This window comes from Carassius gibelio, chromosome A12 (genome assembly GCF_023724105.1).
Source record: "Carassius gibelio isolate Cgi1373 ecotype wild population from Czech Republic chromosome A12, carGib1.2-hapl.c, whole genome shotgun sequence".
Taxonomy (NCBI): Eukaryota; Metazoa; Chordata; class Actinopteri; order Cypriniformes; family Cyprinidae; genus Carassius; species Carassius gibelio.
The window spans coordinates 3175704-3194383 of record NC_068382.1 but is presented as its reverse complement, the minus strand read 5'-3'; the positions used below and the strand labels follow the sequence as shown (position 1 = coordinate 3194383).

General features: G+C 40.9%; 1 protein-coding gene across 1 annotated transcript in view; it reads right to left on the bottom strand.

The window, feature by feature from the left end:
* Positions 1-17154, bottom strand: part of avl9 (AVL9 homolog (S. cerevisiase)) — a 40459-nt gene extending 23305 nt beyond the window's left edge. The window contains exons 1-2 of the mRNA XM_052612169.1: positions 16946-17154; positions 1304-1424 (exon numbers count right to left, since the gene is read on the bottom strand). Of these exons, the coding sequence (XP_052468129.1) occupies positions 1304-1424; positions 16946-17020 (196 nt within the window). The 5' untranslated portion in view covers positions 17021-17154. The remainder of the gene's footprint in view (positions 1-1303; positions 1425-16945) is intronic.
* Between the last annotated feature and the right edge of the window lie 1526 nt (positions 17155-18680).

Below are 18680 nucleotides of genomic sequence, written 5' to 3'. Positions count from 1 at the left end.
AAAAAGAAAGGTGCGATAGGGCATTAGCATAGAGAGAGTTGTGAGTACAGGGGACACAATTTGAGTGAGAGGAGAAAAGTTTTAAGTGTGAGGTGTGAGCAGCGTGTATCTGAGCACACGTGTCTGGTTTTGTGACAGAGCAAAAGGAAATCTGCATGTGTTTGGAGAGATTCGCACTAGCGCATTATTTTAATGTGCTTTCAACACATGAGGCACCACTACAATGAGCTCTATGACCAATGCATGGCAAAAAAAATAATAAATAAAAATAAAATAAAATAAAAAACCCTGGACACATATTTTTATTTATTTATTATTATTATATTTTTTTGCCATATGTCTAGACATTTTGTCACACATTTACTTAGTGATTATTTTGACTTATGTCTGTTCAAGAGATATGTTATAACTCTCTGATAAAGTTCTAATTGGTTTTCTTTTGGAAATAGGTTTCAAATTCAAACTGAATGCATTTATGACTGTAAAGCAAGCATTTCTGTGTGTGTCAAAATTGTGCTGAAAATCAAAATCGCAAAATTGATCAATGAAATTGCGATAGGTTTTTTTGGTCCATATATCATAGCCCCAATCAAAAGTGATACATATGTCCCTTGCCGGTGTCCCTGCACAGTGGAGTCGCAACTGTAGAGTCGATGGTCTTTAAAATCTTCGGTCATCAAACTGAGGAGACTTTCACGCAAGTGCTGCCGCGAACGCTGATACAGTATGCTAACTTTTTAATACTCATTTGACAAAACGGAAATTGATTTCAGCAGAACACACTTTACTGTTTATCACAACAAAGGACTAATCAAGCGCAAAACACTCACAAGGTATGCGATACGGTAGGAGACCAAACCCTAAACAATAAACCCAAAAGAACCCAAAACACTTATTAACACTTAAGAAACGTATTTAGTCTATTCAAACCCTCTATGGTAAAAAAAAATCTAGTTTTTATTTTTGCTTGCTTTGTACAGTCTGGTGTTTTTAAAATGCTTAAAGACAACCCATGTGCAAGTTTATCAGTGTACTGCAGCATACTAAAGACTCAAGTCTCAAGCCGCCCCTGTTTTCTACCATCACAAACATGTAACCAATCCCCTCAACTTGTGGGGCAGGGCTGTTTTCTATTTACAATATGTTTTGTAGCATTGAGCAACATAGACAATCACAGATATATCTGCTGATTTTACAATGACCAATCAGAAATATACAATTAATACAAAACAAAATAATTTAGGTAGAATTTCATAAACCCTTCAACTGTTTTAGTGAAGTCTAGAGTAAATTGAGACTTTACCTTCTTGATGATTGTGAGCTCCATCTGGCAGTGCCAGGAAAGGCAGATATTTCCATTCTTCTGGAAGTGTGTTACTGTCATGACCCGCCCCAGGAATAATGGGAGGATATGAGAATTCTACCTGAAATAAAAATAAAAAGACAACTGTAGACTGATTTGGGGTCAATGGCTGAATAATATTCTCAAAGCGCTATCTGAAAACTATAAAACTTTATCATATTTTTAACATAACTCAAATATTTGAACATCTTGTTCTCAACAATTTTAATAAAAATGAGAAATTACATTAAAATTTATATAATATTATAAATGTGACTAAGACCATTAAATTAACAAAATAAATGACTTTTTATCATCATGTTAAAGGGTTAGTTCACCCAAAAATGAAAATTCTGTCATTAATTACTCATCCTCATGGTGGTTCCAAACCCATAAGACCTCGGTTCATCTTCGGAACACAAATTAAGATATTTCTGATGGAATCTGAGATCTCTCTGACCCTCCCAAAGACAGCAAAGGTCCTTACACCATCATCATCCAGAAATGCAGTAAGGAGATTGGTAAAATAATCCATGTGACATCAGGGGTTCAACCGTAATTTTATGAAGCTGTTAGCCGCACCACAGAGGTCTTACGGGTTTGGAACGACATAAGGTTGAGTAATTAATGACAGAATTTTCATTTTTGGGTGAATTATCCATTATTTATTTAATAAAGAATAAATCTAAATGGATTATGTATAGTAAGAGGATCATTATTTCTGTGCTGATTTATTTACTTTAGGCTATATCTTCAAGACATAAATCCTTGTATGCACATTATTGTTGTTACTGTATTTAGGTGCGTAGGCTCATAGACAGGCAATCAAAGAGCTGGCCTACACCGCCAAGTGGACAATTCACTGGCTGTGGATGAAAAGGAGTGACACCAGATGGACTGCCAAGGAGAGCAGATAACCAAGCCTGATCAACCTGTAATAGGCCTGCCTCAGCAGAGGGTGTCTTGTGATAAATGGGCAAAACACCCCGTGATGCTGAGGTACACAACTGATGATGTATCTTGGTGATAAAGCCTTACAGCAGCCATTTTTCTTCAAGAATTTACTAGGGAATCTGTATCCGAGTAACACTAGGGACTGTAACATTTAGTCCTTTATTTAATCTCTTCTGAGCTCAAACGTGTGAACTTCGGTTTAAAGTGCCCCATCATGGATTTTTGTTTAGCAGTGTTTAACAGCTCCAGTATACAGTATTGTTCAAAATAATAGCAGTACAATGTGACTAACCAGAATAATCAAGGTTTTTAGTATATTTTTTATTGCTACGTGGCAAACAAGTTACCAGTAGGTTCAGTAGATTGTCAGAAAACAAACAAGACCCAGCATTCATGATATGCACGCTCTTAAGGCTGTGCAATTGGGCAATTAGTTGAAAGGGGTGTGTTCAAAAAAATAGCAGTGTCTACCTTTGACTGTACAAACTCAAAACTATTTTGTACAAACATTTTTTTTTCTGGGATTTAGCAATCCTGTGAATCACTAAACTAATATTTAGCTGTATGACCACAGTTTTTTAAAACTGCTTGACATCTGTGTGGCATGGAGTCAACCAACTTGTGGCACCTCTTAGCTGTTATTCCACTCCATGATTCTTTAACAACATTCCACAGTTCATTCACATTTCTTGGTTTTGCTTCAGAAACAGCATTTTTGATATCACCCCACAAGTTCTCAATTGGATTAAGGTCTGGAGATTGGGCTGGCCACTCCATAACATTAATTTTGTTGGTTTGGAACCAAGACTTTGCCCGTTTACTAGTGTGTTTTGGGTCATTGTCTTGTTGAAACAACCATTTCAAGGGCATGTCCTCTTCAGCATAGGGCAACATGACCTCTTCAAGTATTTTAACATATGCAAACTGATCCATGATCCCTGGTATGCGATAAATAGGCCCAACACCATAGTAGGAGAAACATGCCCATATCATGATGCTTGCACCTCCATGCTTCACTGTCTTCACTGTGTACTGTGGCTTGAATTCAGAGTTTGGGGGTCGTCTCACAAACTGCCTGTGGCCCTTGGACCCAAAAATAACAATTTTACTCTCATCAGTCCACAAAATGTTCCTCCATTTCTCTTTAGGCCAGTTGATGTGTTCTTTGGCAAATTGTAACCTCTTCTGCACATGCCTTTTTTTTAACAGAGGGACTTTGCGGGGGATTCTTGAAAATAGATTAGCTTCACACAGACGTCTTCTAACTGTCACAGTACTTACAGGTAACTCCAGACTGTCTTTGATCATCCTGGAGGTGATCATTGGCTGAGCCTTTGCCATTCTGGTTATTCTTCTATCCATTTTGATGGTTGTCTTCCGTTTTCTTCCACGTCTCTCTGGTTTTGCTCTCCATTTTAAGGCATTGGAGATCATTTTAGCTGAACAGCCTATCATTTTTTGCACCTCTTTATAGGTTTTCCCCTCTCTAATCAACTTTTTAATCAAAGTACGCTGTTCTTCTGAACAATGTCTTGAACGACCCATTTTCCTCAGCTTTCAAATGCATGTTCAACAAGTGTTGGCTTCATCCTTAAATAGGGGCCACCTGATTCACACCTGTTTCTTCACAAAATTGATGACCTCAGTGATTGAATGCCACACTGCTATTTTTTTGAACACACCCCTTTCAACTAATTCAACTAATTGCCCAATTGCACAGCCTTAGGAGCGTGCATATCATGAATGCTGGGTCTCATTTGTTTTCTGAGAATCTACTGAACCTACTGGTAACTTGTTTGCCACGTAGCAATAAAAAAATATACGAAAAACCTTGATTATTCTGGTTAGTCACATTGTACTGCTATTATTTTGAACAATACTGTAGGTGGGCAATATAGCCTCAAAATTATATCACGATATTTCAAGAATATTTGCAATAACAATATTTATGAGATTATATATATATATATATATATATATATTAGGACCTGGCAGGCAGCAGCATGTATTAGTTCAAACAAAATGAAGGGCATTTTTAATCGTTTTCCAATGAGCTACTGTCATCAATGACAGAATACATAACTTGAAGTGTCATAAGGTGGCAGCAGCAGCTGTGTATTCGACTTGAAGCAGACCAATCCATCTACAGTAGGGGTTGGCAACCTATGGGACGCAGAGGGATAATCGCTGGCACACGAGCAATCTGGAAAACTGCATACTGACATACATTTTGAGGTAATAACTTCTCATAGTTACAACACCTGTTAGGAGCTAAAAAATCCAATTAAATTGTGAGAATTAACTTGCGCTAGTTTTTGCAAACACTGCACATACTAGGTGCTTTGGATTAGGGCTGTAGCTATCGAATATTTTAGTAATCGAGTATTCTACCAAAAATTCCATCGATTAATCGAGTAATCGTATAAAACGTGTTTTTGCTTATTTAAAGTGCAATATTAATCATGCAAGAGAAAATAAGACTCCTGGGTCTCTTAAAATTAACAACTAAGTTTACTTTTTTAGAAAAAAAAATATTTTTATTTTTTAAATGCATAGAATGCAATGCATACATCAAAAATAAACATTTAATTATTACCCATTGTTTCTCTGTCTGTACTTGTACTGTGAACAATGACAATAAAGTTGACAAATGAATTAAGTGCATTTAAGTGCCATTCAGTTGGGGTTTTAAATAAAGCATTTTCTGAGATGCACATTAAACATTAAACACATAAAACATTAATTTATCTTTTAATTATTGAAAACTGAACTTATTGGTAAACAAAGGAGATCTACTATTAAAAATAAAACATGGAAGAAACAATGTGATTAAACCTTAAACCTTATAAAAAATTATGTTTTGTAGTAGGCTATGTACATTCTGCTGAACAATAGTCTTTGACCCATAGACGGTAAAAGAAAGGGACACAGCGACCCCATTGGAACTCAATTGAGACAAGTGAAGCCCTTTCTTAGCTATTTTAAGCACTTCCATTTCTGACGCGCAGACTCAAACTAAGCTTGATGATGTCAGCAACCTGTCTGACAGATGTAAATCTTCTAGTAGCTGTGCGTGCAAACTTCCATCGTTAATCTTGCAGAGACGGCGAGCTTGAGCAGGGAGTTCTTTGGCTTGAGTGAGCATGAGTAAGTATTCTGATTAATTATTTTGTATAGTATTTTAAAATATAACGCCAGTACGCCATATTAAGTTAATTGCCTGCGAGCTTCTCCTCCTGTACAGTAATTTCTCCACTGTACGACAGAGAGTCGAGTGGTTATGACGCAATCGTTTGCCTATTTTTACAAAAACTGTTTCTACGGGGCCATAATGTAACACAGAAGGTAATGGAGCCCTTTATACATTGTTGTGTATCTTTAGAAATAAATCATGGACAAATGGAGTCTTCAAACGCCTCAGATGTAAAGTTATTCGCTGTCAAAGTGATGCCAAAATGAATGGGAGGTCAATGGGATGCTAACGAAAGTGAAGTTCTGCTACAAGATGGCGGCACGCTGCTGACTTCAACTTCCGGTAGACTTCCTTGCCGCCTGCTTTAACCGGACTTTTATTTTGACGGGTTGACGTACCTTTACAGTTCTGTGTGTGATGTGATGCTAGTTTTACTCAAATCAAACGGTCAAATGCTCATGAAGTGACTGTCATAGCAGTTCTGGAGATGTTATTCATGTGTTCCACATCCTTATTTAGAGAGACGACAGATACTGAAATCACCAGAGCGTCACGTGCCCTTCAGTGTGTGTTAATAAACGGAGACGTGCTTCTGCACCATTCATTAACAGAGACACGCAGAACATGCAGGATTCATATTTAAATAGACTGTTCAGGCTAAATATTTACAGATATTAGTCCATATTGTGATTTGATGTAAGTGCAATGACCTATTTTGGATGAATTAATTCAAAATTTTGCAAATTCTGTGCCATTCCACGTTAAACTGTAGATTCAGTTTTTATGACTGGATTCCGCGATTGCGTCCGCGTTTTCTGCATTGCGGAAATCATAGGGCCCTAGTTGTGGCATGCCAGCTATATCTTGCAATGGACACACACCACGACGTTCTCTTTACGTTTGCCTGCGCCCTCAAATCAAAACACTGCTGACTCCTTGCAGTATGCGATTTTGGACGCAGGACTTGTGTCTCCTTCCGCTTTGTGGGTGACGTAAACGTGTTGTGTCACATTAAAAAATCATTGCGAAAGAACCTGATGTGAGATTTAAAATAAATTAAAAGAGGCTTCGAGGCAGAGGAATTTGCCTCGATAATTTTTTGTAATCGAGTTACTCGAGGAATCGTTTTAGCCCTACTCTGGATCAAAGACTCTAACAACTTCTAAAAGTCTAACAGCGCTCATCAATGTCAAAATTACTGAGATTGCCAATCAAATCAAAGTAGGCGGGGTTTACCATTCACAGAAGCCGAGCGCGAAGCATCAGTTTAACGTTAAGAGAGCGAGGTAAGATGAAGCTGCAAATCATTTAATATCAGTCAACTTTTAACAATATGTTTTATGATAGAAATAATAAATGACAGACAGCTATATCCAGTGATGACAATTTTCTCAAATATGGCCATTTTGATGAGAGAGAGAAAGAAAGAGACAAACGAACAATGAAGCGATTTTGCCCCCTTGTTGTTGAGAAATATAATGTAGCGATTCAGTAGTGAGTGATAAAAGTCATGTGGCAGCACTGACAAGTTTATGAGCTTCTGAATGTTACTTTTTTACACAGCACAATCTCAGATCTCTGTGTGCAAGTGGTGTGTGTGTATGTGCATCAATTAAAGCAGCGCATTAACAGAGATTATTCTGAACTGGGGGGGGGCTTGGTTGGTACAGTGGTTAACCAGAAAAATATAAAATGCCACATAATGCCAAAAAGGTTGCTGATCCTTGGTCAACAAGGCTGTAGCTGGGGTTTGCAGGGCTCCGGTGCAGGTTTCACCGCTGGACCAGGGGCTGCGTGATGTCTCGATGGTCCCTAACCTCAACATCTTCTGTTACCTCCTCGATGGCGGGTTGTTGGACAAGGTGAAACGGAACGAGAGCTCGCCGCCCTCCGCATGGCTGCCACTGCGCGAACTCCGCTACTTGACCCCCGAGCCCAGGCTACCCAGCTCACCCCCAAAATGAAGGCTCTTGATGACGACAAGACAATCCTTCAGATGATGCGATTGCAGCCCGGGAGGCGTGGCCCAGGGACGAGTGGGCACGGATCGTGACGCCGTTGTTCCTGGGAAAAGCACAACAGGCATACTTTATGCTTACCCCTGAGAGGAGCAGTTCATATGAAGAGCTGAAGAAGGAGATCTTGGGGCGGGTTGGATTGTTGGCCATTAGCGCCGCCCCAACTGTTCCATGACTGGTCCTACAACCCATGGCGGCCCGCCCGTGTGCAAGTGACCTCTCACGCCTTGCCCAACACTGGCTACTGGCCGGGGGTCCCACCGCACACCAGGTAGCGGAGCATGTAGTAGTGGACCGCCACCTACGGGCCCTTCCCCGCCCTCTCCGGCAGGCGGCCAGTATGCGGAATCCCACCAACGTCGACGAGCTGGGGGAGGCCATCGAGCTGGCGGAGGCAACCCAACATCTGGAGGCTGGGGAGCGAGCACCGCCCTTTCCCCAAAGGGTGGTCCAGTAGAAGTCGGGATCGTCAAGAGAAGTCGCAATCTACCAGTTCCGGTCCTCCACGGCAGGGATTAGCCGGGATTCAACAGTCTGTTCAACTCCGCTAGCCAGCCTGTCAGCCCCGCCGGGAACCACCCCCACCATTGAAAACTAGGCCTTGGCTTTGATTTGGACTTTGCAGTTTTTTTGTCATTTATTTGAAAAGTGGAACCTTTCCAAGTGTGATATTTTCAGACCATAAACAACTTACCTTTTTGCACTCTTTGCAAAGCCCAAACCAACATCTTATTCGTTGGTCTCTCTTTTTACAGCCCTTTCCTTTGGAGATTTGACACATCAAGGGTGTAGAGAACGTCCTGGCTGATGCTTTATCTTGTGCCCCATGTGAGTCTTTGTGACTGATTTATTTGATGTATTTGTTCTGTTCTCCCTTTTTGTGACACTGGTTTTTCCTAGGTATTTCCAGAGTTGCTGCTATTGGTGTTGTGAGGGGGGACTAGATTAAGAAGGCACAGTACTGGAGATCCTTTGCAAGGGTCCTCTTTTTTAAGGGGGGAGGTGTAATGGGGTAGGTATCCCCTATGGGACATAAGGCTTCAATGAGCACTCTCCATTGTATTCGGTCATGCTCCGCATGTCAGGTTCATCTGTTCCAGCTCTTGTGTCACAGTTCTGCGCCAGGTGGTTTTGGGTCTCCCTGGTTTTCTTTTACCAGGTGGTGTCCATCTTAGGGCGACTTTTGTGATGCAGTCCTTCTACATCCTTAACATGTGTCCTATCCATCTTAAGCGTCTTCGTGTAATCTCCTTAGTGATACTCCAGCTTCCGGTTTTCTTGTACAATTCATTGTTGGAGATCTTATTAGGCCAAAAAATCTGGCATATTCATCGGAGGCATCCATTATGGAACACTTCCATTCTCCTCATGTCAGTTTTGATAACTGGACAGCTCTCTGAACCGTACAGCAGAACAGACTTTACATTACAGTTATATAGGATCATCTTCGTTTTAAGGCTGTATTGTTTTGATCTCCATATAGAACGGAGTTGGGAGAAGGCACCCTGAGCCTTTCCCAGCCTTGCTTTAATATCTTTAGATGCCCCACTGTCCTTACTGATGAGACTGCCCAGATAGGTGAAATTTTCCACAAACTCAAGTGGTTCCTCATTAACAAGGATGGGTGCTGTGGTAATGGAGGTGACACACATCACTTGTGTTTTGGAGGTGTTAATACTGAGCCCAACTTGTCTGGCAAAGTTGTTCAGCCTATCAGTTTTAGCCTGCATGTTGTACTGGTTGGTTGATAGGAGAGGAAGATCATCAGCGAAGTCAAGATCTTCCAGCTGGGAGAAGAGAGTCCACTGGATGCCTCTGGGTCTGTCTGCTATGGTGTTGGTTGTGATCCAGTCTATGGCGACCAGGAAGAGGATAGGGGAGATGATGCACCCTTGTCTCACTCCGGACTGCACCGGAAACCACTCAGAGAGGTGATTTCCCATAATGACACTACACTTAAAATGTAAAATTACACTTCATAGTAGGGCTGCACGATGTGTCGTTTAAGCATCGATATCGCGATGTACGAATCCACGATAGTCACATCGCAGGATGTGCGATGTAGGCTGTCATAGTTGATCCGTTATTCATTAACTGTATGGGCCAGAGAGCACGCTCGCGCTCTTAACTGTATGGGCCAGAGAGCGTGCGCGCGAGAGAGAAAGAGCGCAAGCGCGCGGCCGGCACCACACTAGATGCGTGGCGCAAGCGTCTCAGCTGCGTGGCGTGTCTGTTTTTAATTCGGCTCCCATGTTAACAGGTTAGAGCTTGTAGACTGCCTGCATGAGACGCGCGGCCCGGAAAATGTGTGCATGCTAGAAACAGAACCGACGCCTATTTTTCACGTGACACGCAAGCGTGCTGGAAGTGTTTTCAGGCAAAATACAATAGGAAAATATGTTTATATGTCATTTTGTACACAGATTCATATTAATTCATGACACGTAGATATTTGAAAGTCTATAGGTTGACATATTCAGATATAAATGTAATTTAAAAAGTAAATTAATAATTATTGATTTTTTATTGAATATTGCACCTGTCACCGGCATGAGAGAAAGAGCGTGCGCGCGAGAGAAAGAGAGAGAGAGCCCCGCCGGCCGCTAAATGTCTCCAAACAACACAAACGCTGTCTTGCTCTCTCTCCCTCACGCATATTAATCAATTGACACGTTGGTGTCGATGTTTAAATAATTTAAAATGAGAATATAAGTGTGCTCACCCCGTTTTTGTTTGTAAGAAAAAAATTAGTTTTCATATCGCAATATAAAATATCGCAATGTAATTTTTTCCCAATATCGTGCAGCCCTACTTCATAGAATGTTTTTATGATTGAGATGATCTTTGATGGTATTCTATAGGATTGCAGTATCTTCCAGAGGGTGTGTCAATGGACACTGTCGAAGACCTTTCTGAAGTCCACGAAGTTGATGTAGAGGGGTGTATTCCATTCCAAGCACTGCTCTATGATATTACACAAAGAAAATATAAATGGGGTAAGGGTGTTTATGTATTTTAGTTTTTTTCTTGTTCTCTTATAGGTGGCAGGAGAGATGAGGATCACCTGTTCCAATTAGTAAATGGGAGATATAAGTACCGGTTACCGGTTTGAGAGAGAGAGAGAGAGAGAGATGGGTGGAGAAGTAACACCATCTTTACATGGTGTTTGATTGCCTTTCTTGACTGGATCTGTCATTTGCTCTTTTCTTGGACTTTTTAAAATTGCAGTTTAATGTCGTGGTATTATATATAAATTAGGGGTGTAACGATACGCGTATTCGTATTGAACCGTTCGGTACGCGGTACGCATTATGTACCGAACGGTTCGTTGGACTAATTAATTATATTTGGAAAATAACAAAAAAAAAATTTAATATAATGAGATGCATTCAACAAGGTAGTCCAATAACCCAAACGACGTAACAGGCAACGCCCCTGACACCCCCAAAGAAGAAAAAAAACACCAACTTATATGTTTATGTTTGGCTACTCAGTCCGGCGCTCACTCACTCAGTACGCGCTGAAGGCTCGTGCAAAATGGCCAATGCATTTAACAGACCAGAAATAGAAGATCCTCCAATAACCAACAGGTCTGGTGTTTGGGTGCACTTTACCAATCGATCGGGGCATCCAAACAAGCACGGAAATCAAAATGGACTAGTACTGTACTGTGTCGGAATTTCCTGAGCAGTAAGATACAATTAACAGGCATGCACGTTATTAGATAGAAGAACTGTTATAAATAGAACGTATGCATGGGCAGTTTTGAAAACTCAACCTACTTTGCTCTTGGCATAGTGCAGCGCAAATTGCGTTGTATCTGAAGGGCAACGCTGAGCCCAGGGTCCAGCGCCGCGCATACCGCGTCCTGTGTGAAAGACCCTTTAACCATTTTGCAACGAGCCTTCAGCGCATACTGAGCGAGCGCACTCTGTAGTGGAAAATGCAGGTTTTAAGAACATGCTTAATGTAATTTTTTTACAAGTTGCAAGAAAAAAAGCCACTCCTCAAGAAAGGCCACATGCAGTCATGACTGAGCTTTGCCAAAACGCATCCTGAAGATTCTGAGGCAGATGAGACTAAAATTTAAATTTAAATTTGGCCTCAACACCAAATTATATGTCTGGCGGAAATCCAATACAGCTCAGCATCCAAATAACAGCATTCCTACAGTAAAGCATGGAGGTGGTAAGATCCTGTTATCTGGGTGTTTCTCTGCAGCAGGGACTGGATTAGTTGTCAGGACAGAAGGAAAAATGGAGCAAATGGGACAAAATACTGTCAAATTATTGAGTAAATTCAGCTGCTCTCTGCCTGAAAGTTGTCAATGGGGAAAAAAACCTTTCAATATGACAATGACCCAAAGCACACAGCAAAACTGACCACACAGTGGTTGAAGTAGAAAAAGGTGAATGTCCTTGCATGGCCTAGTCAGAAGTCCAGAGAAAATCTGTGGAATGATTTGAAGACTGGAGTCTATAAACAGTCACATCAAATTTAACTAAACTTGAGCAGTTCTGCAAAGAGTGGGAAAATATTGTAAAGTCTAGATGTGAAAAGTAGGTAAGACATATCCCAACTGACTAAAAGCCTCTCTGAGGCTTGACGCCACACCCACTGTGTCTGTCTTGTGCTCCTCCCGTCACAGTGGTGGAGAATGCGGGCAAGGCGGAGCCTAGACAGCACGGTTGGGAAACACCTGATGACGTCTATCCCTCTCGCTCGCAAACGTTTGTGAGAACCCGGACTGGGATGGAAGAAAACCGGGGACAGCCTCCCAGCCACAAAAGGGGTAAGTGACTTCTCTGTTATTGTCATTTTACCCTGTGGTTGGTTGAGGCTGTCGACCAAAACCCGGTTTCTCTGTCCCTGTTCCGGCGCGCTGCGAGAGGGAGGACTGCCAGGAGAGGAATCCCCACCCTGCCCACTCCGACCGTTTGGAGCCTGGTTGAGGATGGTACCACTCCCATGTGGGCAGCACCCTGATGACGGCGATGTCGCTTGGGAGGGGGAATGTGACAAGTCAGCTGCCTCCTCCCTGATTGTCATCAGCACCCCGTCCTAAATCGCCGCCCTTCACCAGGCTCCCGACTGGAGTGGGTGTGTAAGAGGAGGGGCTCTGGACGAGTCAGGGCTGGCGGCGTGTGATGGGGCACACCTGAAGGAAATGAAGCCTCATCACCACCGCTGTTTAAAAGCCCAACGCGTCTCTTCTCGGGAGGCCGGTCTCTTCCCCGTGCATGCACACTGGTGTCCTCGTGGGTCCAGGAAGGGTGCGTTGAGAGGACTGCCAGCGCCGCGGCCAACGAGAGTGATGTGGCCGCTAGAGGAAGGTGCCACCCCTTGCACCCCGGACCGAAGGGGGGAGTGCGTGCGGCCGCCGGACTCCGCCCCTTACCTGGATCTTTCCTCCATGAACACTGCCCGACCCACACGAACCCTGCAGCACGACGAGGACACCAGATTCCCTGTTGTTTTGGACACCCTCCCCCTTTGGCCACTTTTATCCCCCGTATTATTTGATATTCTGTTAATAAAAGCCTCTCCGAGGTCTGACGCCACGCCCACTGTGTCTGTCTTGTGCTCCTCCCGTCACAATATATAATATATATATATATGCATTCGTACACACATATATCACACAATATATAAATATCAAATGAATATCATATACAGAAACATTGAATAACCAACAGTGTCCCGAGCACTAAACTGTGTTAATATACCACATTTTAAACTACTAATGTTATAATATTTTCAAGTGAATGCTCGAAATATTTTATCACAAAAACACTGCTAAATTAAACAGAAAATCAAGCAAGTGTGCATGATTTGGTGTGGCAGCCAATACAAATATTAACCATTTCCTAAATCCTGTGTAAAGTGTGATTGGACTAGGCTGGGTTGCAGAATCACATATGAGCTTCTGAAATTATTATCTTTTTCAATATAGTGTAGTAGTTAGCTTTCTTTGTGTTGTAAATGGCCACTTGTCAAGCATTAAAAACATAAGTTTTTATTAAATTCTGAATATATTCTCCTACACAGCATCCAAAGAGGGCTCCCTTCAAATTTATTAAAAACTGTCGCTCATCCCCCCCCCCCCCCCCCTCAAAAAACAAACAAACTGGACCACACAATGCAACTTTTTTTTAATGTCTTTGTTAGAAAGAAGTAACGGCCATTATTGAACTCAGCACTGGACAAAAAAAATGGTGACTGGAGTGGTTAGTGTGGATTCCAACCTAAACACCTCTTATTTGGCCATTGCGTTTTAGAAATCAACAAACACGTCTGTGATTGGCTACATTGCTCACCTCTCGAAAATGCATTGGCCCAGTTCCAAATGGAACACTTCATGTGCACTTTCGATATTGCAGACTTACAGTGGCCATCGCATGCGTGTGTCTGTTAAGTCCACGAGAATGTAGACCAAGCTCCTGAGCACCCATTTGCAGCCTTTATGCGCCCTCTATGCACTTCTGCCAAGCCCACACTGGGGCGAGTTCTGCAGCAGACTTCTTCCCGATAGTCGATGCGGCATTACGTCACAAAAGTGCAGACTCAGAGGAAGACCGTGAGAGTTTAGGGTGCCATTTGGGACAGGGACATTGTAAAATCATTTGACGCTTTCCATAGAAAAAGACACAGTGGATTGTCTGCCAAATCTATTTCTTTATGCTATTATTATGAAGAAAACAGAGGTTATGGGCAGCTTTTCCTTCTAAAAGTAAGCAGAAACAACTGCAGGCAGTTGTATGAGTGAGGCTATAATACACGCTAAGCTCAAGTACGGCCGTCCCCCTCTGTCGAAATAGGGGACACAGGGATGTCCGTGGTGGAGCCAGGCCCCCCGGCCCCACCTCTGGTGCTGGGCCTGGCTCAGTCCGATGTGCATTGCAGCCTGGAAAAAAAGGTCCTATTATGCTTTTTCACTTTTTCAACTTTAGTTAATCTGTAATTTTGCTGTTTGAGTATAAAAAAGATCTGCAAAGTTACAAAGCTCAAAGTCCACTTCAAAAGGAGGTATGTTATTTAACAGAAATCACTTTTTTAAAAACTAAAACGAATGTCTTGTTTGGACTACAATGCCTATTTTCTGGGATTTGTGACATCACAAACACTGACGAAAGGGGAAAAGACCTGGTTGAGCTGCACTAGAGAAGGTGAGTTTATCACTATGTCAGAGACATGCTAGCTTTACCAAAGCAGACGAACCTAGAGTGGTCAATCATCCAGATTTAAAACATACTCAAATTGATTTGATTTTGATGCAATATTTACACTGAAGCTCACAGGTGGCTATGGTAAGGGGCATGACATGTCCTGACCAGGCGCCGAGACTTTGTAAAAAAGCATAATAGGACCCCTTTTAACCACACTGTGCTGGTTTAGTCTGGCCAGAGGAGAATTGCCCCCTGACTGAGCCTGGTTTCTCCCAGGTTCTAAGGTTATTTTGTCCATTTCTGTCACCAGTGGAGTTTTTCTTCCTTCCCACTGTAAGATGACATCACTGAATCAACAATGAACTGACTTTAACTAATAAGCAGACTGTTTTCTATTGTCCTCTTGCATTATCAGCACACGTTTTTCCTGTTTAACACCGTAAAGCTGCTTTGACACAATCTGTATTGTATAAAGCGCTATTTAAATAAAGATGACTTGACTTGACATGCATAACAGTCACAGACAGAGGGAACTTAGTATATTAAAATCTGTAAATAAAACAATATAAATAATTATCTGGCTCGGCTCTGTGTTCATCTTCATTTCTCTCTTCACAGCAGTTCAGTCAGTGTACTGTTTGAGTAAATGAATTACTCTGGGATATTGGTTTGTTATAACTCAGAGGGAGTGTCAGCCACATGGAAAAAGTTAACAGCTTAAGTCATTTGAGGATTAATGCGTATTGGAGACGCGAACCGTTTAAAACAATTCAGTTCGATTTGGTGAACTGGTTCAAAAAGATCCAGTTACATTGAATGAGACAATGCTGAATGAAGTTGTAGTTTTTGCTATTTTTGGACCAAAATGTATTTTCGATGCTTCAAAAAATTCTAACTGACCCTCTGATGTCACATGGACTACTTTGATGATGTTTTTCTTACCTTTCTGGACAGTAGACCATACACACAGTTTCAATGGCCCAAATAAATAACTTTGGGGGTGGGGGGGGGGGTTTCATTAAAACCTCACGATGATGGTAAGATAATATTTCTTTGTTTTATGATTTTTTGGTACACCTAATTTACTGCTACTGAATAACTGTTTATCTCAGAATCGGCCAGTCACTATTATTATAATCTTGGTCGGTCAATAGTTTTTTTTTTTTTTTGAATCGTTAGTTGTACATTAGCCATCTAAAGTAATTCTGAGAAAAAAAAGCTAGCATTGCACCCATTCTGAATTAAACAAATTATTTTTAATCGAGTAACCTTAAGGCCGCGTGTCCACCAAAGCGTTTTTCCCTGCAGCTAGTGTATTTTTTCGGTTGTTCTCAATGGGAGCGCCACGTTTTTTTAAATGCCAGGAGTGTGCCGAGCGCTGAGCGTTCAGGATCAGGAATTTTTTTCTCGCGCCGACAGTTGAAGAATGTTCAACTTTAGATAAATAGCTGCGCTCATCACTTTCTAGACAGCTAACCAATCAGAGCGCAGGAGGGGCGGGCCAAATTCCACACCAATCAACTGTCACATCACATTTTGTTACAACGACGTGTCAACAAGCGCAACAACGAAGTATATAGATTTTTATTTAATTTTACATATAGTAAATGCTCAGCTGCAAAAACATGTTCTGAAGCACACAAAGTAAATGAAATTCACAAGTAGGCCAAAGGCTTCACATTATTATATGAAATAAATAAATATTTATATTATTAGTTTTTTGTTTTGTTATTGTTGTTTTTTGGTGTGGGGTGGGGGGGAATGACCCCCCAAGAGCTTTGACACAATTCGAACACTGTATATATATATATATATATATATTTCCCAAATCATAATTTGCACCAGACCTCCTACCCCATCCAACAACCACCCCCCCCCCCCCCCCGTAGTTTTGTGTAAGGGGTAGATTTAGGTGTTTGTGTAGTGCAATAGAATATAGTCTGTACAGTATAAAAATCATTACTCCCGTAAACCAGAAATGCAAGTGTGTGTGTGTGTGTGTGTTTTGAGGAGAGGAAAAGGGCAGTACTGCTTGATCTCACACACTTTGTCACCATCAGTACTGAATTACAGGCATTGTTTATTATTTATATTCATTACGTTAATCATTCAGTGCTCCTCCAGCTGCTCTTTTTTTCTCTACACTACCAGAGTACCATGGTAAATAACACACGATGCAATGGTAAAGCCACTTTCATGTAAGGGTGATAGTGAAGCTCACCACTGTTTAAAGCAGATTGATATTTATTAACAAACATGAGGACTCTCTTACCTGACAGCCCTTTTTATGGTGAAATCCCACCACCACGATGTGCAGCACGGGTTCCTCTTTACACTGAGACTCCATCAGCTCAATTATAATTAGATCAGAGTCCAAAAGAAAATATAAAAACAATTAATTAAGCGTTTAATGTGTAGAGTCTATAACTTCCGCACCCTTAACCGTCAGTGTTTAGTCACGCGATGCTCCGCCTCCAGCACGAACAAACATCCCGGACGAATAGAAGATATATTCCTGTCTGCCGACAGAGGGCGCGCCATGGCTCGCACAACTCACTCTTCCGTCAATCATCCATGTGCCATAGGATTATTCTATTAATCCATAATTTTTTCCTTCTAGTTCTAAAACATCAGCCCTTCAAAGTTTTTTTTTTTTAAATATATAGATAGATAATGAATTGCAATTAATTTATATTTTAAGAGGGAGCAAGTGACACAAAATAAAACATTTAATTATGAGATTCACTTTACGAACAGGAAATGAGGTTTTCTGCATTACCGACTGTACGGTATAACTGTCTGTGGGTATAACACTAACAGTGCAAATCATTAAAACATTCACATGCAGGCTGGTCAAAATTACTAGCAAAATTAAATTCCCTTTTACTTTCTGAAAAAGAAAAAAAAAACGTATGGATTTTGTTCATTTTTTAAAATATCTGTGGAGCTATTTCTACTTCTATTATCTATAAGATAATTTCAAAGTCATAAAATAAAGAAAACAGTAGGCGATCTGTTGTCTTCCTAAACACCCGCTTGCACCACCGGCTGGTGAGCTGGCTAACAGCAGATACAGATTCTGCATCGGTACTCTAGGGATATTCCTGTAGTTCCCGGATGTTATATGTTTACTATTCTTTTATATATATATATATATATATATATATATATATATATATATATATATATATATATATATATAATTTTATTTTTATTGAATTTTTACTTGAAAGAACACCAACAAGATCCAACAGATAAAATCCAATTCTAACAACCAAACTAGATATATCTTTGATATGAACAATCTACAAAGATCTTGCAAAATAACCACAAAACAAAACATTAATCCAGGGGAAATAAAAATTACATTTGAGAGGAAAAGAAGAACTAAAAAAGGAAAATAAGTTAAATCCCACCCTCCCGACAGCTAGCCAATAGCACATTATAAAGAAGCATAAATATCATACTCTGTGCCCAATGTTAAAGATTTTAAGGCTTTGACATTGCTGGAAGAGGATATAGTAAACCACAGAAAGAATTAAAGAGGGAAGGAATCTTAATATTTTTGGGAGTGACATTTTTTTTTTTTTTAATGCGTCTCTATAAATGTACATGTGGCTTTGATTAGATCAGTGTTGGATTATGGTATCCTTGGGGATGGGTCAGCAACCAAATCTTAAAGAGAGGAGATTGTCCTGATACAAGCACTAAGAATATGTTGTGGAGCTTTTAAAACGTCAGTACCAGCCATACATATAGAAATGGGAAAAATGCAACTGGAGTTACAAAAGATCCAACTGGTGACAAACTGTTGGGCTTGTTTGAAAGGGCATCTTGACTCAGATCCCATCAAATCTATTACATGAGTGCTGGGAGAACGGAAGAAATATATGGGGAAACTTTTGTCAGGTTGGAAATAATATATCTAAAGATTTAGAAGTGTTTAGTTTGAGGTTAAGCAGTATGGTAGATTTTGCAGTGATTGCTCCATGGAAGATAATGTGGCC